Below are 26,942 nucleotides of genomic sequence, written 5' to 3'. Positions count from 1 at the left end.
ACTGTCCACATCTGTGACAAAGATGTTAAACAACATGGGTCTCAATGCCAACCCCTGTGGAATGCTATTTGTCACTAGTCTCCACTTGGACACTGACCTATTGACCACAACTCTTTGCCTGTGACTATTCAGCCAATTCCTTATGCACCGAGTGGTCCATCCATCCAATTTAGAGACAAGAATGCAGTGTGTGTAAAATTAAGTTAAGTAACGTTAAGTGTGCTGAAGGACCTGTCAGTGAACACACAGGTGTGTGCCTCTGAAGACTCAGATGGTGCTTAGCTGGGCACACTGGGCACAGTGATGTATCTGTTCTCCTGTCCCCAGCTGGAGTTTAGGAGGCTTGAGACAGGGTTGCATGTTAGGGCCAAGATTAAACACATTAACTTGCATGTCCTTAAATTGAGAGGTACGTCAATAATGCCACAGGCTGTAATCTATCCTAGTAAATAAAATAGGCTGGAGTCCATCTTCTGATGATATGATTGTACACCGTGACTCGCATCTGTATAACTAAATTCCCTCCCTGCTACAGCATAGGCTCACCTCTAGCGGCTACTCCTAGAGCTCCCTGGTCTGCCTTGCCACAAGGCATACTCCAAGACAGCACTTAGTTACCAGGGGCTGCCACTTGTATCACGCAAGCAGCATCCATGCAAACGTGGGTGACCATGTACAAATGTGCAAACCTATTCTGAGACCTTATTTAGCTGATTAACCTGGCCAGACTTTTAAGGTAAACAACCCCATTTGTTACTCAAAACTCTGAGTCCCTTCCTAATGGAGCAGCACTTTGCATGGAAACATCGATACCATTCTGTAAGGAGTGCAAAATGTGATGGTTACAGCATTTTTTGAGATTTGGGAGACCTGTTCCTAGGACCTTCTCGGTCTATCCTACAGCAGACTCACCAGCCTTTGGATAAGGCTATGAGGTGGTTACCTTTAACCTTTTCTAATTTTATCTCATGGAGAGGACAGTGATTATTGCTTGGGTTTTTTTTTTTTTAAATCAAGTTGGACAACACCTGTGGCTTTGAGTTAGAAGGATAAAATGGCTCTCTGGCCACTCTGTTGTTTGGGCTCCACATATTTGCCTCATTCAAGGGAGGTGTCACTTCCCATGGCCTATGAGCCCCAGTCAGGTTCTGAGTGGGTACCAGTTCCATAGATGCAGACAGAAAATAGAAATGCTAAGATTGGGACATTTCTGACTTTGACACAACACAAACTACAGCCATTCAGAAAACTTCCATGCAAAAAACAAGGGAGAGACTACCAGGTTAGACCAAAGGTTTGCTGCTTTGCTGCAGTGTTGTTTTATTGTTGTACCTCTCTAAATATTGCCTGCAGTTTCTGTAATTCTTCCAACTTCTGTCACTGGGACAATAACCATGTCTGTTTTCTGGCCAACTGTAAGAATTAGTTAATATTTGCATAATTTTGTGGATTCCTTACATTGGACCTGCCAAATAAGTTAAACGTGTGGTTCCTTACCAGAAGGCAACTTCCCTGTCTGTGAAACAAGAATTTTATGTGAGGCTAAGGAGACATACTATTTTATATAATTAAGAATACATGCAAATGAAGGGTTATGCTCTGCTAAACTTGCCAAGCCACCTTATGTTCTGCTTCTACATAGTCTTAGACCCAACTCAGATTCGCACCGGTGGCCCTTGCAATTTTGCAGAAAGCACCTGCACAAAAACACAGGGAGGGGTGGGCCTGCCACTGCCACACAGTAGGTAAAAAGTGAGTAATTTACTCAAATCAAAAGTGAATAAGTGTGGGTGTGAAGATAATGAGAGCTGTCCTGCACCCCTGGTGGAAAGATCAGAGTTAGACATTAAAATAACTTTTGCTATTTTCTGTTTGCAGACAAGATTGTACATAGCTCCAAGCGAATGCTCAGGAGAAGGGAGGCACCTGGTTTCAACCACATTCATTTAGAGTCTGTGTAAACGATGTGGCAGTGCACTGTGTAAGTAGCCAGGAGCCAACAATGACTTGGTTGCCTCCAGAGACAGCGTATCTCTGAAAAACGCAGAACCATATTTAGGCCCAGGGGAAGAAGGCTGTTCAGTTCAGCATCATGCTATCATAGTTGTGTCCCTTCTGGAGCCTGAAAAGATAGCACCTCATGATCCTGTTCTGTTTTGCAGTCATACCAACTCACCTCATGATTTCAAAGCAAAAGCTTTGAATCATGCAGATATGCCCCAGACTGTTTAATTTCCTTCCCAAGCCTCGTTTTATTCACAGGTTACTTTACACAGGTTCCAGCTCTGCCAGTTCCTGAGGACTCCTTCCCAAAGTGTCTTAACTTTTCCCAGGCTTTGGAAGAGGAGCCTGAAGGCCTTACTCAGAGCTGAGAATCACCTCAGATTAGCAAGTGCGTAAGACTGCAATGCCTAATGTATACACGAAGACATAGCCTGTGATATCCAGTCATGTTGCCATGTCTCATTCCTCAGTCTTTCATCAAGCTCAGTATGTGCAGAAAACTCAGGTTCTCTAGAAATTCAAATGCTTAACAAACTGGGACACAGCCCGGACAAATAGAGGCAAACACAACATCTCTTCATCCCATACATCTGCCATTTAGCAATGATAATTGCATGGTAAAGACAGCTTTTTATTTTTCTTTAGTTACTATGGCCAGTTTCTGACAGCAAGTATGTTTGGTCACACTATATGTGACAAAGAACCACTCTGTTGTACAACTAACTATTTTAGAAAGACCATTTGATCATGTATTGACAGTCGGTGTAGACTGAGAAGAATGTCTTTTCAAAAACTTGCCTGGAGAAAGCAGTAATTCTGCTTGGCCAATGAACTGAAGTGAGGAACGGAGTGTTTCTATTTCTGATATCTTTGAGCAATTACAATAACTCTTATAGCACTGAGAATTGCAAAGGCAGTAGACCTGATGCATAGTCATGAAATGTGTTTCAAAATTATGAGGGTTTTGTGACTCGCAAAGAGTTTTTTATAAGCAAACTGAAAATATCCACATGAAACAGTTCTAGAAATTACTTTTCCTCAGTAATGTTCTATTCTGCATTTTTTAGTTTGTGGAACATTTGTGTTAAACATTCTCTTACAGACAGTACTCAATCCTGCAATTAAATACAAATTTGTGCTTGCCACAGCAGTCTGGGCTTATGGGAAAGACACTGGATTTGTGACATAATATGTGAGCTAACTTTATAATTGAGCAGGAAGGGAACACATGATGTAAGCAAGATATCAGTTTATATAAAAAAAATTGCTCCTAATAGAAAAAATAGTAAGAGAAATTACTTTTTTTTTAAAAAAAAATTCACTTTACTAGCACTTCATATTTATCCCATTAGGACAGGTTCTCAGTAAATAGGCAGAGAGTACTCCAAGCTCCTTTACTGCAACAGCATCACTGGGTTATGTTCTCCCAGCTAAAATCAACAGGACTGTTGTAGCTGTCTTCAGAGAGAACAAGATTAAGTATGAAATATTCCCTCCCACTCCCTGACCTCCTCAAAATCTTGTACCTGTGGAAATTTAATAACAACATTCAGAAATGAATCCCCAGTCACTGTAAACCTTACACTGAATTATGATTTGAAGAATCTTATAGGTCATAAACTGTGCAGCTTTTTTTTTTTTGTAATTTTTCAAATATATTCAGACAGCTGCCTACAGATTGTTGCTTCTGCACTGCCACCAGTGTTTCTACCTAGGTTCTTTTGCCAGTCTAAGCAATATGCTCTTCAGCTAGCTTCTAAGATCTTTTCCTGTGAAGACAATTATTCCCATTAATCTTTATGAAAACTGGACTCTCAATTCAGAGCAGCAGCAAAACAGCCAGACACTGTTAACAACTTAACAACCTTTGAGAGCCTTGGGCTTACAGATGTGGGCCAAATTTTTCAGCATCACAGGAACACAGGAATGAACTTGGCAATACCCAAAGGTCACTTTAGCCCCACATCATTCTCTACCAATGAGCAACACTGAGAACTTAGGGACAAGGTGTGGGTACAGACAGAGTCTTGATACTTTCTCAAAAATTTCCACAAGCAACAATTCACAAACTTCCAGCTTTAAAGATTGCATTCATTTCATCACGTTTAATACTCTTACCCTACGTTAACTCTTCTTACTCCATTTTTTTTTTAGCTTATTTGTCTGGCCTCTGAAAAGTTAAATGGCAAGATTAATTATGACATATGAAAAAGCATTTTGTTTTAAATTGGCTGCCGGATTATTACATTAGCTGTCCCTCTCCTTCTCATACTAGGGGGAACAATGAATGATCATTTTGTGTTCATTTTTTCCACTTACAGTCTTACAACTCTCAGATATTCCTGGTGTGGAGGTCATATTTTTTTTTGCAGTTACCATAAATTCATGCTGAAATTCTTATGACAGTGTTTTGTTTGGCACGATCCTTCTAGTACCATGGCTGCCCTCATAAACTTATTACACATTACACCTCTCAGTCCAACAATATTAGTTTCTTACACCCAGCCTTGTCAGTTTGTTATTCTGAATTTACTCATCAGTCCTAAAATGGCTTTTATTGACCCATCAGTTTAGGACTACTGTGAGGGTGTACTTCCTATGGAAAATAACTGGTTTACTTTGAAAAATTCTCTATTGCTTTTGTATTCAATATTGATGAAAGAAATTAAAAAATGATTTTTTCTATGGTTTAATCTTCCTCAAAATGCCCTTTCTATACCTTTACCTAATCTGGCAGTTTATCTCTGGCAAGTGCCTGGCTTTTGATTTTTATTAACAAGGCTTTTTTTTTAAAAAAAAAATAAATAAATATTATCTGGTGTGTTAATAAGGTGATCCTCTGTAACTTTTTTTAGCCTGGGCCCTTGGGGCTTTCTACATAACTAGTTTATGCAGAGTACCTGTGGTCCTTGTGTGCATACAAGATCTGCTTCTTAGAGGGTGTAATTTCTAGCACCCTTTTTCCTTTGCTTTGCTCCAGCTTGAGTTCTCCTGTGGCTGGAGCAGCAGCAAGGTAGGTGGTGTCTCCTCAGCATCCAGTGTGGACATGAGCATTGAAAAAATCCCAGATCAACCACCAAGTCAACATGGTGCAGGTGGTGTTGCAGCATCTCTTGATTGCTGGGAATTGCTGAGCTCTTTCAAAATAAAAAAAACAGCCAGGGCTGACAAACCTTCTTTTAAGATAACATACTTCCACCTAGTGGCTCTCTTACAGTCAGGAAAATGCACTATGCAGATCTCCAGCAAACTGGGAACCATTAACTAGGAAACTCACATTTAAAGAACGAGTAAATCAGATGTTTACTAAGTCGACACAACTGCTCAGTAGGTTTAGAAATGTTGATTCCAAATTCCTGTTTCGCTGTTGTAACATCTAATTAGAAATCTAGAAGGAATAGTTAAACTACATAATGCTCATTTTGTTTACAGTTACCCACAATGTAGTACCTTCTGTTTTAGTTTTGCATGGCAGTTTTTGTTGTGTCACTAGGCTTTGTAGGACAGAAGATAGCTAGATACAGAAAAGCATTTAAAAATCATTCTGTTAGCTGTACTTAATGAATACTATTAAAAAACCAAAACCAAACAGAAACCAAAGATAAGGCATGAGATTCTGTGTGTTTATAATATACAAATACATATATACATATATAAAACACAGGTTACATTGCTTCAGAATTTCTTACTTCTGCCTCCAAGCATAGTACTATATGCTTAAAGCCTCAGGGAAAATATGAAGAGACTTACATGGAAGCATCGTGAGTTGTTTAACTATAATTGGCATTGACAGTCCTCAGTTTCCTGACTTAAAAGCTAGTTAGCAGCTCACAGCAGCGAGCTTATAAATTAAAGGATGTGAGCTTGATAAATCAGTGCCTTTCAGGATTCTCAGAAAAAGCTAGAATTCAAAGCCAAGTATGAACTGCTTAAAGAAAGAGTGAACTCTTTCCACTTTTCAAACTACAATTAAGGTATTTTAAATATTTAAATCTAGGAAAAGTAAAAATTAAATCTTGTTCCTCACTGTTGCACCCGATGTAATTTATTTCCAGATTTAGTAAATATTCAAAAGGTAATGTGATATGAAAATCTTCAGCCTCTCTGGTAAACTTCCAGTTAATGTCTGGGTCAGATTAGGTATGATCAAAGACTTTACGCTTTGATGCCTTATGTCTGTTAGCTTCCAGTACTGAAACATATTCTAAGACTTTCACAGAAGCAACCATAAATTCAAGTATTTTCTGCCAATATTTGCAGAGAAATAAAAAACTGAGCAGCAGCTGAGAGGGGACTGTCTCTGATTTCTCTGAGCCCTCCTGTGAGGACTGAGACACCAGCGGTGTGTCGAAAGGAAGCCTGCTTTGTAGCTCTTTGTGCTTCACAACCTTGTGGAAAGAAAACTGGTTTCCAGGTTGTTGGGGCAGTAGTCACTTTCAGAAGCACTAAAAAAGCCAGAACTCTTTAATTTGTTGCTGTACAGATGTGTGCAGGATATACTGCCACTTCAGAATTTATTTAAAACATCTGCCTAAAAAACAGACAGGAAAGCATTCTGTAATAGTGGAGTATCAACAGACAGCAGGACTGCAAAGACAGGATTCTCTGTCTTCTTTAGCCCTCCCCTCCTTCCCATCTTTTCTTCCCTTCTGTTCCTTGACATTCACCTCCTCTTCCACCAACCCTTCACGTTGTTACATTTTTTAACAATTCCCATCCGTTTCTTTGCTGTGTGAAGGTTAGGTCTACTGCCAGAAAACAGCCTTTTTTGCTCAGTGATTAAATGGCTTTGTCACACAGGGGCCAGGTGTTTAGTGTGAGATACAGAGGGAGCAGAAAGCAATAGTTCTGGAGGTAATACGTGAAAAAACAAGCGAGAGCACTCATATACTTTTTTATGCACATTTTTAATCACTGTGCACTCCACAGCACTGGCTTAAAATTGATTTAATTCCATCTACATCAGTGAAATTTATGATATTCATACTCATATAAATGAAGACAGAACACGCTTCAGGATCTATTTTCTATTTTTTCATATTAAGTGTTTATCTGCATGTTAAAGCCATGTAGCATGTGCACCTCAGTGGTTTACAAAAAAAAAAAAAGAAAGCAATTCTCTATATAATTAGTATTCTGTTGCTTATTACAGCAATATCAGACTTCGTAATCAGAAAAGATTCCAACTCTTTCAAGGTAGAAAACTGAACAAGAGCAAACATCACCTTTCAGAAAAATGACCCTTCAGGCACTAGGATGCCTTGTTAGGAGGATTCTGCTAAAGCAGCATTGCAGCGACTTGATAAAATTAAACCCCCCAAAAAACTGTTTGATTGACTGAAATGAAGTCTTTCTAGACAGCTTACTGTAATTAGATTTACAATCAAATTATGTCTAGGTTTTCTACGGAGAGCTTTGTCTAAACTTCAAAGGATGTCTGCTTCCTTTAAGAGTATTTCCACTACCTACATATCAAACCTGTCAGAGTGCAGAAATACTCCATACCCTCTTTTCCTGCTCCAGGCCACAGTAAAATTTACACGGACAAAAAAGGCTTATGCTTCTATTAAAGTATATTACTACTGCAGTAGTGGCCCACTCCAAGAATATATATGTTGGGGCTTGCTAGCATTCCAGTGAAACAGAAGTTAAAAAAAAAATATAGGGTTTCTGTGTTACAGTTACCTAAAATAACTTACAAGGAAAAGAAAAGCAAGCTATGAAATAAAATGTATAAGAAAAAGACCTTTTTCATTTTCAAATTCAGCCAGAGGAAAAACTGTCGTAATCTTGGCAAGACTCTGACCTCATGCCTCATCCATTAATTTTGTGACAGTTTCAAAAAGGCATTTGTGAGGAAAGTAACAGAGTGTTAATAGGAATTATATACCACTTTAGGGCAAATTGCATATTATTTGGAATTTCAAGTAATTTTATAACCAGAATTTGTGCCAAATGCTTTTTGTAAATTATGCTGTAACTCTCATAAAATAATCCTAAGTTAAATTTCTATTTATCAGGTTTAGAAGCTAAACAGTTATGTACTAAGGTACTGATTCGATAAAGCAGTAAAACCCTAAATACTGTGATAAATAACATACATTGTTCTGGTCCTAGTCTTCCTTCCCATCCTTTAATAAATATTCATTAAAAATAAGGAAATTAAATTATGGCATTAATTTGGATGAGTGGTAGTCATATATTTGTGGGAAGAGAGAAAAAAATTACAACTGTGAGAAAGTATCCCTTTGCTCTGAGCAGTTATGACTCCCAGAGATGTGAATTAAAATATTAATTAACCATGGCTACTGATGAATGAGTGAGATTTGTCTTCTGAATGCGGAACACAATCAAGTACTATGTGAGAGATAGGGGGGAAAAAATCAAACAAGGTGGAATTCACTACTGATTTAGTAAAAATATTGTATTCCCATGTACATCTTATCTTATTGGAAAAGAAATAAAAATATTCAGCCCAGACTTTGTCACAGTAAAATCTAAGACAAATACAGGTTAGAAACAGTTGTTCTTAGAAAAAAACCAAACTATACTGAACAGTTAGACTGTCAGAAAAAAACAGCTAGCACCTGCGGGCAAGGGGGTAGTGAGAACTCCAGCACCCAATTAGCACGTGGGGAACACAGGAAGAGAAGGATCATTAATTTCTTTTAGAGGCAGGGGTCAGTGAGAAAACCAAACGAGTCTCTAGTTCCTGTGTCTGACTTTGATGTTTAACAACAGATAATAATGCAGATATTGAATACTTCTAGTTATTTTGATTTTCTCTTTTATTCATGTCATGTCATAAAGTGAAAAACCTGATGTCAAATTTGTATGTTTTCCTTGAGATATTTTGCTGTTAAATGCTGGAATGGGTTAACATTTCCAGCTGAGCAGCTGTTCAGCTCCTTTACTCTGGAGCAGCAGTCATTTGGTAACCCATCTAGTAAGACATCACTTACATGAAATACAAAGAAAATGCTGAGGAGTTTTGTTTTTTTTTTTTCACTTAGAAGAGATTGTCTGCATTCTTTCAGTACTTCCCACCAGCAATAACAACTGAGGCACATGGAGTTTCTGCCAGGGAGTGAGCAGTCTCCAAGGTAACAGGGACACTGAGCTGCAGCCAAAATGCCTCCTACTTTATTTAACTTAAAATACTCCAAATTCACTCCTTTTAGAGGCTTTGTGGCTGATGTAGATGTGGTCAAAAAACAAGCAGACACCTGAAATGCAAAGTTGGTGAAATTTAATCTTGAAAGCAATAGTTTTTGTACATTAGCCAATCAGAACTTTTAAGTGGAGACATATCATTTCTAAAATACGTGATTAGTGTACCATGCCATTATTAATAAAAGGATAATAAGCTTTCCCTTTGAAAAACAAGCAGACTTGAGCAGGTTAATGTCTAATAGACATAGATCATAGAATGGTCTAATATGATCATCGGAGAGGACCTTAAAGATCATCCAGTTCCAACCCCCTTGCCATGGGAAGGGACACCTCCCCCTAGATCAGGCTGCTCGTAGCCTCATCAAACCTTGTCTGGAACACTTCCACTGATGGGGCACCCACAACTTCTCTGGGCAACCTGTTCCAGTACCTCACCATCCTTGCAGTAAGAAATGCCTTCCACCAATTTAATTCCAATTCACAGTCTTTCAGCTTAAAACTCTTACCCCTCCTCCTACCCCTGCGCTCCCTGATAAAGAGCCCCTCTCCAGCTTTCTTGTAGGGCCCTTTCAAGTACTGGAAGGGTGCTATAAGGTCTCCTCAGAGACTTCTCGTCTCTAGGCTGAACAATCCCAACTGTCTCAGCCCGTCCTCATGGGGAGGCACTCCAATCCTCTGATCATCTTTGTGGTCCTCCTCTGGATCTGCTCCAACAGCTCCATGTTATTTTTGTGCTGAGGGCTCCAGAGCTGCATGCAGTACTCCAGGTGAGGTCTCACTGAAGCAAAGCAGAGGGGAAGAATCCCCCCCCATGACCTGCTGGTCTCACTTCTTTTGATGCAGCCCAGGATACAGTTGGCTTCCTGGGCTGCAAGTGCACTTTGCCAATTTTGTGACAATTTCACGGCAGTAAGCATTTAAAACTGGAAGGCTAAAACCTGTGGAACATGTTCATAATAAAGATGAATTTGCATGTCACTGAATTAAATTTTCTGGGATTATCTGCCTTTTAGTAATAAAAGTACAGTTGAGCATTTAAATCTTGGGAAAAGAAAGCAGAAGTCGTCGTTGGTGAAAGTATTTTGGCTTTGAGAGACTTTGATTTGCTAGATAGAAAAAAGGGCCATAACATTTCGATACCAACAAACTGAAGAACTTGCAGACAAATTCCATACTCTTCATTCATCCTGGTATGTTTGATGTGTGTCCATCGATGTGTCATTCTGCAGCTGCACCTGAGGAATTCTGATGGAGCCTCTAGCCCAGCAGGCTTGAGGTGTGCCTGTAGCTGCTGTTAAGCTAGCGTGGTTCACATCCAAGAGACTAAAATATTAACCAAACAAACAGGGGTTGGAAATGGACCTATTTCACTTAGGCATTACTGGTCAACATGGACCCGCATGACGCTACACGCTCCTTGAAGCTCAAGTGCACACCAGAGCGTGTCCTAAAGGCCTAGATACACTTTTTAAGAGCTGATATCAGAAATAGAGTGGCCAGCAGGACCAGGGAAGTGATTCTGCCCTTGGACTCTGCACCGGTGAGGCTGCACCTCCAATACTGTGGTGAGTTTTGGGTGCCTCATTATAAGAAAGACATTGAGGCTCCGGAGCATGTCCAGAGAAGAACAATGAAGCTGATAGAAGGGCTGGAGAACAAGGCTTATGGGAAGTGGCTGAGAGAACTGGACTTGTGTAGATTGGAGGAGGCTGAAGGGAAAGCTTATCACTGCCTACAACTGCCTACAACAAGAGGTTGCAGAGAGGAGGGTGCTGGTCCTCTCCCAAGTGACAGGACGACAGGGAATGGCCTCAAACTGCACCAGGGGAAGTTCAGATTGATCATCAGGAAAAACTGCTGCACTGAACAGGTTATTGGGCACTGGCAGAGGGAAGTGTTGGAGTCACCACCTCTGGAGGCATTTAAAAGGCGGGTAGATGGGATGCCCAGGGATACTGTTTATCGGTGAACAGGAGCAGGTCAGACTCGATGATCTCAAACCTCTTCCCCCACCTAGTGAGTCTACGGTAGAAGCCCAGAAAGACTAACACCACCAGCTACCTTCTAGGAACCTAAGGCCGCTCTTCCCCCGCCCGCCTCGGGGCGGGGCAGCAGCGCCGCCCCCGCCCTCCGCGCGCGACCAGCCCCGTCGTTTAACGGCCGGCGAGGAGGAGGAAGGGGAGGAAGGAGGAGAGGAAGAAGCAGAGGAGGAAGGAGAGGAGGAGGTTGCTTCTCCCTCGTGTCTACTTCTTCTCCTGCTCTTTGATCCCGGCTCCCCCAGTGCCTCTTCGCCTCTCTGGGAGCCCTCGTGAGCGCTCGGCTCTGATCTGGTGTCCTCGTGGTGCTGTTAGAGAGAACAGTGCTTCTGGGGTGGGGGTTTGAGCTCATTGAGACAAAGGGAACATTAATTGACCTTAATCCCTTGTTGTGGTTAACAGAAAAAAAACCCAACAAAACAACCAAAAAACCGAACAGGGACGAATAACCAGCTCTTAATAGCATAACGCTGTAGAAAAGGTCATGAAGGCTTTTACTAAATGAAACTGAATATAGGAAGGGGAAATAATATATGGAAGGGGGAAGATTTAGACTAGGCATAAGGAGGAAATTCCTCATGATGAGGGTGGTGAGGCACTGGCACAGGTTGCCCAGGGAAGCTGTGGCTGCCCCATCCCTGGAGGTGTTGAAGGCCAGGTTGGATGGGGCCTTGTGCAGCGTGATGTGGTGGGAGGTGTCCCTGCCCATGGCAGGGGGGTTGGAACTGGATGATCTTTAGGGTCCCTTCCAACCCAAACTATTGTATGATTCTCCTTTGGCCTGACTTTGTTGTACATTTTTAGGCCTGAAACTACAGAGAGGTTTCCCAGTTATGGAATATTCATGTAGCTTGTAGGCTGTGCAACACACTAAATTTATTTCCATTACTGAGAGGAGATGGGACAACGTTTGGAGCAGATAGGAGCCATGTTGTTACTGCTGTTGCTTAGTGGAGGTTTTCTTTGTGCTCTGCCTTGCTTCCTTTCCTCTGGAAAATTCTTTCCAGATTCCTTTCTGGAATCTGATGAATCCAGGAGCTGTTTGGGGTTTGGCTTTTTTAATGACCAGTGATGAGTGTTGTATGAACGTAACTTCTTCAGAGTGGTTGCTTGCATGGATTCCTGCTGTAAAGAAAAGACAAAATGTATCTGCTAAAAATTGTCTTTTTCCTGGATGGGAAGAATTGCAGTTGCGTTTGTTCTATCACCATTCTAACTGAGGGATGTGTACAGTCTGTTAGGTCATATGAAGGCTGTTGTGAGAAGAATGCACTTGCTGAAGAACAGTTTCATTTTATTTTGATTCAAAGCACATTTGAAATTACTGTTGGTGGAGGAAGTTCTCTTCTGGAGAGTAATATTTCATAATATGGACAAATATGGCAGTGGAAGCAGCTTATTACTCCATATATATAGTGAATAATCTTTTGAGAAATTTCAATTTCTGCAAGATAATTTTAATTTGAGATACTGGGTTAGTTTCAGTGGAATGTGTAAGTGAAGAATAAAAGGACTAGCAACCATAGGGGTGGTTAATGTTTTGTGCGTAGAGGCACAAGGTTGCTTAGTGTTACGATTAACCACAAACATCTGAAAACCTTTATAGATGAAGATGGGTGAGGTAACATTTGCTACATTGACTACTATGTAGGGCTTTATTTTACTAATTCTTGTTTCTATTAGTGTTAGGGAGTTAGTCAGCTACCAGGTAAAATAAATAATCTGTGTAGGTAATGATGCTCATTTGGATATTCAAGTTAAAAGTAATAGTGTAGTTTGTACAAAAGCACCAGAAGTGGCAAGCTGAAAAGATGGCTTCAGAATGCAGAAAAAGGATGTAATTGTAGCTGGTTTTGAACTCTTCTTTCTCCTCTTTTGGCAGCATTGAGTTCAGTGCAGCAATTTGTGGGTTTACTGTAGTGTTTGAGATGATTGGACTCTTGAGTAGTGGAAGTCTAGTGAAGAGACAGACATGTGAATGCTTAGGTACTCTTTACTGTCCTTGGTTTAGTTTCCTTTATTCTTTACCTTCCAGACATTTTATTAATTGAGGCCTTAACTAGGAAGCTCTATTATTCAGCAAATAGTGAGCTGACAAGAAACATTTATGTGAAATTGAAGTTGGTTTTCGCTGTTTTTGTTGGTAAAAGGACATTTGTTTCATTACTTATTGAGGCCTGATCCTGAAGACAAAGCAAGCTGAAAATATAAGGGATATTAAAGAACAAACAGGAGTTGTAGCTTATTTTTCTGGTCATGATTTTTTGGGCAGCATTTTTCTTGGACAGTGAGAGGGCATAGCATTTGGACATAGCATTTGGGAAAGGACTGAAGTGTTCAAGAAGATGGCTTGTCTAAGTATTGCAGACCTTAAGGCAGAAAATTTCTGGAAAAGAAGATATATATTGGGGAAGGCAAAAGAGACAGTAATAAAAAAAAAAAGTCTAACTTGAAACCAAATTTTTTATTAGGGGCTTGACTACTAAAGTTGGTAATTGCCAAGTGTGTTCCTTGGTGTGATTGTTTTCCATCACCTCAGTCGCTGAAACCGAAAGCTGCTGTATGAGGTCCTGGTGTGCTGGGGAGATAGTGGGTGGAATAACAGCCATATTGATAAACTTTTTTAGTTTTTGAAATTTTCAAAATGGATAAAAGCTTGAAAATAAGGACCCCAGAAGTGGAATTACTCCAGACCCTTACTTTTGCCAGACAGTTCTGCCTAGTTTTATTATATATTGATTTTAATTAAATTACTTTTGTTCCTATATTCTTTGAATTATTTGTATTAAGTAGGTGTGGAATTAATGTATTTTAAAGTATTTCTGTACTGAAATGCAGTTTTAAAATCATTAGTAATATAAAATATTTTTAAAGGAAATGAAATATATAGGTGGTGGTGGTTGGAATTGGAGTAGGATTGAAGCCTTGTGCTAAAAAAAGTCACAGTAAATAGGCGAGTACAGCGTATTGTCTTTCTCTGGTTTGGTAGCTTCTGTATACATATAACAACTTAGAATTATTTGAATTGAAATATTTGCAATGTTACGTTGAAGTTATTGCAGATATGCAGAAGGAAAATAAAGCTGCAGCGAATGGATTTGGCAAAAGCCGAAGTGGCAATGGCAATGAGGCTGCTTTACTGGCCCTGATGGAGAAGACTGGATATAGCATAGTTCAAGAAAATGGGCAAAGGAAATTTGGTCCTCCGCCAGGTAAGTATTTCTTTTGAGGTTATGAAGGTGGAATTTATTTTCTGTACAGAGAGCTAGACTGAAAATTTATGTGGCCCCATTCCCTGTATCTTGACAATGCCTGGTAGTAGTAGATGCTTAGGGGAAGAGTCTAAATGATGCATACAGGGTGCTGATATGCTTAATTCCACAAGGAATTCCTTGTGGTATACTATGTTGAATGTTTGCTGTTAGTGGGTTGAAGAAGTCACAGCTTTAAGAGCATTGGAAGTTGACAGCAGCAAAACAGTTGGAAACACGGAGCATATTCTGTGTGACTGAGAACACTCTGGAAAATATTTAGTGGTGCAGAATGGACAGACAAGTTGGTGATAGCAGACATAAGGTGGTGACTAATGTATTCTCCATATCTAAAATATCCCCCCTCCATTCTGAGAAGAAAAATTGATAAAATGTTGAGCTTCTGGAGCTTTTAGCATTGCCTGGATGTGTTTTTAACAGTGAAGTACAAGAGCTGGAGTTTACCTTGCACTAGTACTCTAGAAAACAGAAATTGTTGAGTATGTATCCATGTGTAAATAAAAAACCCCCACAACCCAGTTGATAAAAGTCCCAGGGAATAACAGAGATTGTATTGATGCTATAAAAATGACTATTATCATCTTAGTTAATTTTTGGTTGCTTGGGATTTGTTGTTACAATGCAAATGGGAGACTTACACACTTGAACTGGAAAGTTATTGCTGCAGTGAAAACACTTCGTCACTCAAATATTTTCCTATATGCCCAATTATATTTCCACTGAAGTTAATAACAAAAAAACCTAGGATTAAGTCCTACATTATGTGGAATACACACATTGCCGTTTACAAACAGTGACTGTTGCATTTAGTAACACTTTTCTGGATGTTACTGCACTGTAAGACTTATTTTTTTCTTGTGTATTAAATGCTATTTAAAAAAGATGTCTGATACTGTGATTAAGTAATTTAGCAATAATAAGTGTTTTGAAATAGCCCTACACTTCAAATTTGCTTTCCAAAATAGATTTAGATGACTTGTTATTTTAAGTAGCACTGATAAACCGTGTTTCTGTTCGAAGATGTTGTGAGATCAGTCGACTTTAATGCATGCTAATGCGAAATGCTAGAAACTAGAGGGTTTGTCTCATGCTGCGAAGGCTGGAAGTTTGTGAGATAAATGGATAAAAAATGATTGAATTTGTTACTGGTTTGAATGGAAACATTTGATAGAGGAGGAATAGTTGAGTAGGGGTTTTTTGTCCTTAATGATACTTTTTTATTTGTGCTAAGAATAAGAAAATAAGTGGCTTCTAGATAATTTAGTCTGAACTTCTGTCTCTTACATGCTTTCTGCTCAGTCATCATAGTGTTGGGTCTGATGACTTTTTTTTTTTTGGCTAAGATTCATTTTCAGAAAAGTATCTAGGTTTCATTTTGAGAACACTAAAAGTTTGGATTATCTACTCCTACGCTTAGCTTGTTAAAATGGTTAGCACATTCCTACTGAATTTGGGCTTTATTTCTAGTCTGAAGTAGTTTTTCAAATTTTCTTAGTGACACACCTAATACCTAATTCTCTAATTACACTGTGTTGGTTAACCTTTATCTTGATGTTTGTTGTATCCTGATGAAATTAATCAAATGCCTTAAATCTTTATGAAGCATTTCTTTGAATAATTTTTCCAGTGTCATTTTTTACATCGGCAATGTACAGGAATTTTGCCACTAGTCCTGGTTGTATCACATGGAGTACAGTAACTCTTCTTTTTGAGTCAGATTATGCACTTAAACAAGTGGGAAAAAAGAAAATTCTTTATGCTCCAGTTTCAGTTCGTTCTCATGGCCTGTGATCCCCTATCCTTAAGTTGTGTTTGTAAGCATGAACTGTGTTGCTCATTGCTGTATGTAGTTTAAGATACAGCTGCATGAAAATTATTTCTGTTTGGAAGTTTTTCTGGTCTGAAATTACATACATACTTTTACTAGCCTATATAATATAGGCAAATGGAGCCCTGTGAAATTATTTTGAAAGTGGCACTGCAAAAAGAGCTGCAGGGCATCACTGACTACTTTCTGAGGGCTCAGCCTGTTCTTAAATTATTTAACACATTTTTTAATATTATAATTATGATTTTTAATTAGAACATTAGGCAATGTTAAGTGTATTTAACAAAGCTACTTTTATTAATGAAATATGCTAGTCTTTTCCGAAACTAAGTTTGACAAGGTATATCTTTCGTAAGTCTGTTCGTTGAAATGAATTATACCCCTATACCTCTCTTTAAATTTTCATGTATTTCCATACTTGTTTGGGCTGGAAATTACTGTAAGTTTATTGTAAATGGTTTTCTAGGCCAGATGAGACTTGAGTGCTTGAGATGGCTTGTAAGAAATGACAGTTACTGTTTGCAAGTGAAGAGTTTCAATATGAATTTTGATTTTGAAAGTGTGGTTTCTATGAGCTTTTGTTGCTGCCAAAAGAGAGACTGCCACTGTCAGTTCTGTATTCCTCTTGCCATTTTGATTATCTGACTGGCAGGTGTCCAGAGCAAGAAGTTGATCTGGCTCAAAATTACCCCCCAAAATTATATATTTCTTTTTTCCACTTCAGTTGGCAGCAGCACAGTTCTTGTTCAGCTTAAGCCATTCATGGAAAATGTCTCTAGAGGGTGTAACAGCCACAAAAAAAAAAAAAGTTAGGAAAAAAAAAATTATTGCTTTGTTTGGGTCATTAGATTTACATGAAGGAAAATTTGAGGTGGCATGTATCTCACTAACAGTGGGGGGATTATAACTGTAATGTTTTAATTAAGGTTTTAATTACTTGAACTGCTTCAAAACAAGTAATCCCGTAACGTCTAGTGGCGAATCAAGTATTCAGTCAAGGAAACTCTCTGGTCAGTTGGTAACTACTTGAGGATTGGTGCTTTTGATGAACTGTTTCTGAATTCTCTCTGTTAAATACATGTCGCTCACTGGCAAATGTGGCATGGACCAGATTCTCTTTAAGTCAGGAGTCATAACTCCCAGTTGGCTTCTCTAATGCTAAGTAGGTATGCAGGTTTGAAAATAGAAGGGCTTTTGGAGTGCTGGGTGGCTTTTACTTACTGAGAACCACTGTTTAATCAGTTATCAGGCTGATGGTAAAAGTTTGTCTAGTTGATAATGAATGTTGTTATTTAATTTCATTACTTCCTTAATCAAGTGTGTTCTTCTTCCTTTTTTCTTGATTAAGGTGTGCAGGTGCTTTTGTCTTTGCAAGTCCTAAATGGTGTACTGTTGGTTTATGCTTTTTTATGTGCGCAACTGACTAGCATGATGTGAGTGATGCACGCTGTGTTGCAGTGTTGCTTACTGTGTCCTGTCAGACCTCGGTTGAAGTTGTCATAAATGTTTATAAAGCTGAAAATGATAAAGATGTTGAATGTTGTGTGAAACACAGCTGTAGTCTTTTCCAGATAAGCCATGGCAGCGTGGCTCTACATACATGTTGGTTCTGATGTCTTGGTAGCTTCCCTGTGTACCCGGTAGTTCTTAGTGTACAGCTTATAGATGGAAACTTATTCTCTGACATGGCAAACATTTCCAGTTCTGTTAAATTTTTGTTGTTGTTGTTAGTAAGTTGTGTGCTTTTTGGTGATATTTCCATGAAGGAAAAAGTTTTAAGTTAATTACAAAATCACCTAGAAAGGATTGCCATATTTGCAGACCATAACACTCTATTTTTAAATGTACGTAAGCATTTTTACATTACCTATTGAACATACCTTTCAGTGTATATGGCAGAGATATAAAAGAGTGTGTGAGTGTTAAGGATAGAAGCATAGACCTTCTTATAGCTTTCAGATGTGAACTAGGGACTTAATTTGTTCTGTGGATTTTATATCTTTTTTTTTCCTACCATACAGCTCCAGCCCATGAAAACTGTGGTCTGTTATATAGAGGAAAAGTGTCCGGTCGTTTTCGCTGTTGAAGGCAGGATGACTCAGTTTCCTGCCTTCTTTAGGGAGTCCTATTTTAGTGAATAAATGGAGAAGGTGGAAGCAAAATGTTTAGTCTTTTTGAATGATGTCAGGGAAGAAAAAAATCACTGCATTGGGGAATCTGATTGAAATTTTTTAAAATATGGACAAGAAGCACAGAGAAACATTTGCAACTTTTAAATGTTAGAGTAGAAAATACTGCTTAAGTTCTTTCTCAGCTATGACCCATTAGTCGTATTAATAATTATTACACTATTTTAAGGGGCAAAAAGTGATTGAAATATAGACTCAAGGCAAACCTGTCAGTGTTTTAAATAATAATAGATTCAATGAGCTGTCATACAGATTCCAGGGAAAGAAACACAAGATGGAATTAGAAAAAATACAAATTGTGGGCTTATGGCATTTTTTTTTTAAACATATCAAAAATATGAATTAAATAGTGGATGAGAATATGCTGTTTTTAAACCTGGACTAAAAATAATTAAATAGATTTCACCTCCAAATTGTAGGGGAGAAAGCGTGTCTGATCTGGCATTTGTATTAAAATTATCGTTGGACAATTTATTTTAAGGTTGGAAAGGTCCTCCACCGCCTCGTGGATGTGAAGTTTTTGTGGGCAAGATTCCTCGTGATGTGTATGAAGATGAGTTAGTTCCTGTTTTTGAGAAAGCTGGGAAGATCTATGAGTTCAGACTGATGATGGAATTCAGTGGTGAGAATCGAGGCTATGCTTTTGTCATGTACACTGCTAAAGAGGAAGCCCAGCTAGCCATCAAGACTCTTAATAATTATGAAATTCGTCCAGGAAAATTTATTGGTGTCTGCGTAAGCTTGGACAACTGCAGACTATTTATCGGAGCAATACCTAAAGAAAAGAAAAAGGAAGAAATACTGAATGAAATGAAAAAAGTTACAGAAGGAGTGGTGGATGTCATTGTTTATCCAAATGCCACTGACAAAACTAAAAATCGTGGTTTTGCTTTTGTAGAATATCAGTCGCACAGAGCAGCTGCTATGGCTAGAAGGCGGCTAATTCCAGGTAAGCCTGTTTATAATTAAATGGTGTGCCTAATTTTTTATTTTTCTTGAGGTAGTTGATAGGAATGATTTTGTTTTCCTTTACATATTTCTTGTTGATGTAATGCTTCTTTGCTGTAGGAACATTCCAGCTCTGGGGTCATACCATTCAAGTCGACTGGGCAGACCCAGAGAGAGAAGTTGATGAAGAAACAATGCAGAGAGTTAAAGTATTATACGTAAGAAACTTAATGATATCTACTACAGAGGACACAATTAAAGCTGAATTCAACAAGTTCAAGCCAGGAGTAGTTGAACGTGTAAAGAAGCTGAGAGACTATGCTTTTGTTCATTTTTTCCACCGAGAAGATGCAGTTGCTGCTATGTGTGTAATGAATGGAAAGTGCATTGATGGAGCTATTATTGAGGTAACACTGGCAAAGCCAGTTAGCAAAGAAAGTACTTGGAAGCAACATTTTAATGATCAGATGAGCCCTAGTTCTGAAAATCTCCTAGGGTTTCCCAACAAAGAAAATGGTCATCAAAAATCCTTAGGGAAACCAGCAAGTCTTTCAGTTCATCTTAATGGTCAGCACAGTGCAGGCCCTCTTGAATTTGAAAGATGTACATACCCATTTTTTCCAGGAAGAAAGCTTACTCCAATTAGCATGTATTCTTTAAACTCCAGTCACTTCAGTTCTGCAGCAGTGCATCTGGATTATTTTTGCAACAAAAATAACTGGGCACCACCAGAATACTACTTGTATTCAACCACAAGTCAGGATGGGAAAACACTCTTGCTGTACAAGGTGCTTATTCGTAGTATTGCAGATGGTTCCGAGAGCTCCTTCATGCCAAACAAACTCTGTACCACAGTAGAAGATGCAAAAGAATTGGCAGCACAGTTCACACTTCTGCATCTAGGTAAGGATAAAAGCTTTCAATTAATTCCTAAGAACTGAAGCTAGAAAAGTTACTTTAAAATTTTTTTGTGTATATATATCAGCTTGTGTGTGTGTGTTTATGTAAAAAGTATAATTTAGTCTACAGAAGAATTTTTTTCTTGCATACTCAGCTGAGCCTGAAACATCAGGTGGAAGCCCTGAAGGAACACTGAGTAAACACATTTTTGTGCAACACTGGAGTAATTTTTGCTTTCATCTATCTACCATAATGTTTTATAAGGATGCACTACATGACATATTAATACACTTAGGTATAGGCTCATCTGTGTGATGATTGTGGTGCTGAAAATTTATTTGAAAGGCTGCATTAATGATTTATTATCAATAGGGAAACCAGAAATAGTGGATCCATATTCAGATGAATAATTAGTTTTAGGAAGCTTTTTTGATTCCTCTTTATAGACATTCTTAAGGCTATAGCAGATTACCATTACATGGCTCTACATGTATTATCTTTGGGTAAAGAGTGCTGTCATTTAGTGTTTTTTTCTAAACAAAATGGGAGAAAATAGAGATGCAGTTATTCTTAATTACTTTCTAAGTCTAGCATCTTTGTTTATTTATATTAAGTTTCTTGAAATTAGAATGCAGCTGCTAGAAAAGAGAAGTTTTTATATTATAAAAAGCTATGGTAAAATTATGGTAAAATCCCATATTTAAGAAGACAGATCTCTGCATTTCTCACAGTTGTCTGTAAAGTGGAGTACATCAATAATACAAAATTAATATTTTTGGCACCTAGTTCTGCCCAGCATTTTTTAGAACATTCAGCATGCAGCATTCAGAACACAGAACTGATTCTAGTGCCTGGTTGTTTCGTTAGTATTTGTAGTCATTATCTGATGAAATTCATCCTCAGACAAATTAGAATTTTAGCTCTGCTACTCAGATTTGAAGGCTATAACAGAGCCATATCATAATGGTTTGAAAACTCATACTTCAGTCAAAGCTTTGTATAATTTATTCCACTTGTTCTTTTGAACAATTGCTTTTCTGCTTAGCTAGTGCTTTTTCTCACCTTAACATCCTGATATATCTGGAAATGAGCTAGAGCTGATTTTTCTAATTTTGCAAGTATTATGAACCATAACATAATTTTACGTTCTTGTGTGTTTGTTTTGTGGTTTCTTTCAGCATGACTAGATCAATAGATACTGTATCATGAAGTGAATTCTTTCTGGTCTTTAGTAGACCAACATGGGTGTTTTTCTGTCAATACAAAACAGTGTTTCTAATGAATCCTAGAGCCACTGGTTTGGGTTTTTGTTTTTTTTATCCATTTTTATTTCTGTATAGAATTGCGTTGGGGGTGATAGGCGTGTTCAGGTAACGCAGACTACTTTCTTGTCTAATTGTGTGTTGAAAGGTGTGGGAGTTTTAGAGTTGTGGCTTTATTTTGGTTTTTGGTTTGGATTTTTTTTAATTTAGAATTGGAGAGATGCCAGAGTTGTTTGGTTGGGAGCGTTTTGCTTTATGAGTGGCAATAGGCAAGTTTTTTTCATGTTTCTTAGAATATCTAGGAAGCTCGAACAGGTTGCGTTTCAATTACTGCTATTTCAATTTTTTAATAGTCTACTGTGGTTTTTTTACATTCTAGTTTAGAATGCTGGCCTTCTTAAGCCGTGGACTCTCAGGTTTGAAAGGAGTTGCATTTTTGTGGACAGTGCCTATTGTGTGTGGGCCACTGTGGTGTCTGAGGCATCAGACTTGGTCATCCTGTATAGTGCAGCTCTGGACAGAAGCACAATGAGATCATACAATACAGTTAATAATCCTTTTATGATTAGCCATGCGCACATTCAGGGTCCAGGACTGCATTCACAAGATTTAAAGCTTGACTTTGGTTTTGGAATGGAAGGAGGAGAACAGGTAAAGAAGTATTTATTAAAATGCTTTTACTTAATAATTTTGGCCTAATGGAATTAAATTTTCAGGGAAATGGAAGCAGAAATAGTGTCTGAAAGGTTAAGTGGAGTCCTGCGTTAGTAATGTATGCTTCTGTTCCTGAGAAATGCTTGGAGTCTTTTCTGTTCTCCTCTATTCCCATCTCCGCCCCACCACGCTTTTTTTTCCCCCCTCACTGGTTCTAGTTATGTTGGATTGGAAAAGCTACTGCTGAAACAAACTGTTAAAAAAGTCTTGCCATCCTTCTCTTCCTAATACTACTTACTTACTTAGCACTTGTTCTGGAAGTGTCTTGACACTTGGTCTGTGCTGGAATTTTTCCTTTGGATGCAGCTTATAGCAGATTTATTTCAGGCTTGACTGTGATGCCCTTTTTTGGAATGCATGACTGAAATGTTTTTCTTCTTGCTTAGTATCTTGCTGCTTCTTGGTTTTGTTTTGTATACCCAGAAGGTCTTAGAGGAAGATGAATCTCCAAAAGACAAAGCCTTGTACGTTGTTTCCACTTTAGCAGTGATGTGTCTGGCTTGTATTAGTAGGTCATCTCTACTTTCACATGGTCAAAGTGATCAGGTTTGTTTATGTTTTATAACAAAACATCTAAGTATGTGTGTCTGGTTTTGTACACACTGAAGGGGAGGGTGTTTTACTGGTTGAGTGCTTTCATTTTTTTCTAGCTGTGACAATTAGGGCCATATTTTTATAAACCTGTGTTAACCTGAGCACAAAAGATAAAAAGGATGCTAAACTCGAAATAGAGGCATGAGGCTCTCCTTCTTCAAAGAAGAATGAAGACGGCTTCAGGTTCTATGTTTGACCATGCGTACCTGCCATTTGGTGGCTTAGGGATAACATTATTTAAAGATAATATTTTCTCTCCTGTACTTCTTCAGGGAAGAATCACCAGAAGAATTAAAAAAAAAATACATTAAGAATGATTATTCACAGCTATGGTCAAATGCAGAATGCAAACAAGTTCATAAAAAGTGAGGAAAGTATGTGTTAAGATTTTTATCTCTGCAATTATATTTACAAGTGCTATAGGGAAAACATTTAAAGGTGAATTTAAATTTACAGTATTTTAAAGTTTTTTAGCACTCAGTGTGCCATATGATCACAATTAATGTGAATTCTTACTTAGCAGAATTCCCAAATCCCAGGTTTGTTTTTTAAAAGCTGTCGGCCTAATAGGCTAATGCTGTCTTTGTTATCTTTGAAAAATTTTCTTTTGGTGGCCTCTGTGCATTCTTGTTTCTGAGGACTTGGCCCCACACAGAGCATGCAGAGCTCTATTTCAAAGCAAACATACTTGGCTGACTTTTGAAAGGTACACCTCTCTCGTGTTGATAAAACCCCCCTTTTTGAGGTTGTCATTGTTGTGATACTGAAACACAGCCCTAATGAGTCTAGAACTAGAATGGCTTTTCCCTGGTTGGTTGTTCCAACTTAATATTTACACTGTGTTGAAAGAAACGTCTGAAGCTAAAGAAGAGTTGCTAGATGTGACAGAGGATCCCTGTTGTATGGCTTGGCGTGCTGAATGATGCTGCATGGATGCATGTGTTGTGGGTGGTGGGTTTGGGGAGGTTTAAATTCTTTTTTTTATAAGTAGCAGTGATGTTGAAAAAAGTCTCAGGGTGTTTCTTTGTGGAAGCAACTTACTGTAAGCATGAGTGTACAAAGATGATACAAGGAATAATTCCATCTGGTAAGTAACTTCTTTTAGGTGACCCTAATCATTTTGCCACTTAGTTTTTGAGAATGTGTACAAGTGTTTTTTTTTTTTCTTTTTAAAGCATACAAGCAGGCTGATGTGAGTGAATGAGAAAGGACTGCTTTGATATAATTTTAAAATTTGCCTGTTATGAATACTAATGTCAAAGCAGTATGTTGGCTTTTTCCATGATATTTATTTCTGCATTTACTTTCACTTAACAGAATTCTTGGTTGTTGCTACATACTGTAGTCCTGAATAGAGAGCAGTACAACAATTGACCACGTGGTGTCACCTGAATATTTTGAGAATGATGCTGGGACAAAATAGGGAAAGCTATGATTTCACTGAAAGATGAATAAGCTGTATTTTAATGATACTAGATAAGTCATGAACAGATCAAAGAAGTGAAAAGAACCTCAGGCTTGTTTAAATATATGGAAATGACATGTCTGAATGTCCATTTGTGAGAGGTGGAGCAGAGCCACATATTTAAGTTCCAGAACATGAATGATGTGGTGCAGTGGAACAGAGTAATAAGAATCTGAATGAATTGTAGAAGAAATTAATAACTTTTCCATTAATCTGAATATCATTTCAACACAAATAAGTCTATGTCTCTAGAACTTACACAGCACCTTAGTGTTGTTTGCAAGGTGGTGCTTGGCTGTTAACTGTGGTGTCCTGTCAGAAAAAAATGTAAGACTTCCTTCTCCTGCCTGTCCTGGAGTTGACTAGATGTGAGGCAGCTCCAATCTGGAGACTGTATAGTTGTATTAATTAACACGAACTCTACCTTCCGCCTCTGCTCCAGAAGCAGTGTTAGTGCAGAGTTATTCATAAAGCAAGTGTTATTTATAATCCAGGTCCGTTGCATCAGTAATGTAGCTTTGTAGCTTTAGGAATCAAGCTGGCTCATCCAGATGACTGAAGTATAGACAGACAAGAACTTGAAGTTGCATGAATGTGCTCTGAGTTGTAGGAGAACTTCCACCTCCCTTTCATTAGTAAGAGTAAACATCTGAACCCTGGAAAAGCAGAAAACTCTTCTGAGAAAGATTTGGTTTGGTTTTGGTTTGGTTTTGGTTTATTGTATGTTTGATTGTTTTCACCTAACTGCTGGTGGAATTCCGGTGATTTAAGGCAATGCCAGAAGATTTCTGAACCTCTTTCAAGTCCTTAAAACAACACCATCTGTGGCAAAGGCTGAGTCCTGGGGAGTTCTCTCTTTGCTGAATCTGACTTAAGGGTGATGGGGAGGCAGAGAAGTTTGCTTAAGTAAAGTTTCCTCAGTTTTGGCATGTCCCAGGTTTTAGATATGTTTTCCATGCTATTCCATGTGGTGTCTCACTGAGACACAATTTAAGCTATTAATTCTTAGGTAGAAGAGAGTATTTAAAAGAAAAAGTTTAAATAAAAATATACTGATTTTTAAATAAAAATATACTGATAAATATCTGAATCAAAGAAAAGTATTTTAATAGCTAAGTATAGCACAGAAATAACAGTTTAATTCCAGTTTACCACATAGAATGCATATAGTAAACTCTACTGAAACTGGTGGAGCAAGCATTATATCTTACTATTATGAATTCACTTGTTTAAGCTTCTTAAATACTGTATGCATGCAGTTTAGCAGTTTACAAGTCAATGATAAAACTTTTATAAACTATTTCAGGACTCTGTACTCAGCATCTGGGTCTCAGAACAAATGTATCAGTAGACTGCTGTCCTACATTTTGGACAATAAGCTTAAAGGTGTCACAGTTCCAGTGAGATATTTTTATTTTACTGTTTTGTTGTAGCAATTTTCTTTACTTAAACACTACCTTGGTTTGCATTATCAATATTAATTGTACTGCTGTTGGAACAAGCAAAGCCTGTTACAAAATGTAAAATGTTTAAAGAAACCAAAAAAAGTACTGAAATTGCTGGTGTTTAGCAAGTACAGATAGTAAGTGGTTTTTTTTAGTGGTTATTAAAAAGGCTCAGAATGTAGTATAAGATGTTCCTTAACAGTATGAATTTAGAAGTCTTAAATATTTATCAGGTGACTTATACCTAATGGTTTTCATAACAGCCCCTGAGAAAGCGTATGCAACTTTGCTGTCCCTGAATGCACCGTAGTGGCATAACAGAGGTGAGTGAACCTACCAGAGTTGTGTTTGGTGCAGATTTTTGGCCCCTCAAAGACATTGTCTTCGCTTCAGTGTTTGGGCTGTTTATTAGAGATGGTCTCAAAATTATCTCCATATACACACCTCTGAGAAGGCTTGTAGACATACTCTATCCAGGTTGTTGTTCATTTGTTTTCCCAAAAGAAATGTAGCTCTACTACTGTAAACTTGCTGATGGATCACCCAGTTTGATATTCATGTGGATTGCACAGCACAAAGGAATGTTATAGCTTTTACTTATAAAATTACTCTGAATCATTTTTCAGTCATTTCTAAATTATTTTCATTTCCAATTTAGGTTTAAATTTATGCCCAGAAGTGAAGTTGTTAACTACACTGGTGACTTTGTCTACTGGGTAGTCATTTTCATGTAAAAGAAAGAGGCTACTATCTCCTCTAATATGCAGGAAGTGTTATTTTTAACTTTCTACATTTTATGCTGCAAGGGTAAACATTGTCTTTTTTTTGAATGTGCTCTTGCAGATGAATTTAAGTGTGGATGTCTGTCAGCTCTGAGGGCTCTTTCTTTTTTTGAAGTGGGGATTACCATCTTTTTTTAAAAGCTGTTTTTTTAAAAACTTTTTTTAAAAGCTTATAAGGCAGTTTGAAAATAGGATTAAATTCATTCTCAGTGTTAACTTTACAGCTGGAAGCTTCTAATCTGAGTCACTCGAGATTAAGTTATTTTCCTGTTGCTGCTGGTTATGGACAGGGAGCATAAAATTTGTAGATCTAGGCCTGTGTAGAAGAAC

General features: G+C 38.1%; 1 protein-coding gene across 3 annotated transcripts in view; it reads left to right on the top strand.

Moving 5' to 3' along the window:
* The window catches only part of RBM46 (RNA binding motif protein 46), a 34,230-nt gene extending 8,077 nt beyond the window's left edge, over positions 1-26,153 (top strand). Inside the window, exons 1-5 of one of the 3 annotated variants that reach the window (XM_054066460.1) lie at positions 11,307-11,402; positions 14,267-14,425; positions 18,984-19,451; positions 19,571-20,353; positions 26,094-26,153. In XM_054066460.1, the coding sequence (XP_053922435.1) occupies positions 14,278-14,425; positions 18,984-19,451; positions 19,571-20,353; positions 26,094-26,140 (1,446 nt within the window). In that variant the 5' untranslated portion in view covers positions 11,307-11,402; positions 14,267-14,277 and the 3' untranslated portion in view covers positions 26,141-26,153. Of the gene's footprint in view, positions 1-11,306; positions 11,486-14,266; positions 14,426-18,983; positions 19,452-19,570; positions 20,354-26,093 lie in introns of those variants that run through there. The other 2 variants (XM_054066462.1, XM_054066459.1) reach the window with 2 other exon arrangements.
* The last annotated feature ends 789 nt before the right edge of the window (positions 26,154-26,942 follow it).

Source organism: Cuculus canorus, chromosome 4 (assembly GCF_017976375.1).
Source record: "Cuculus canorus isolate bCucCan1 chromosome 4, bCucCan1.pri, whole genome shotgun sequence".
NCBI classification, from domain to species: Eukaryota; Metazoa; Chordata; class Aves; order Cuculiformes; family Cuculidae; genus Cuculus; species Cuculus canorus.
The sequence above is the reverse complement of the archived record's forward strand: the minus strand, read 5'-3'. Positions and strand labels throughout refer to the sequence as shown.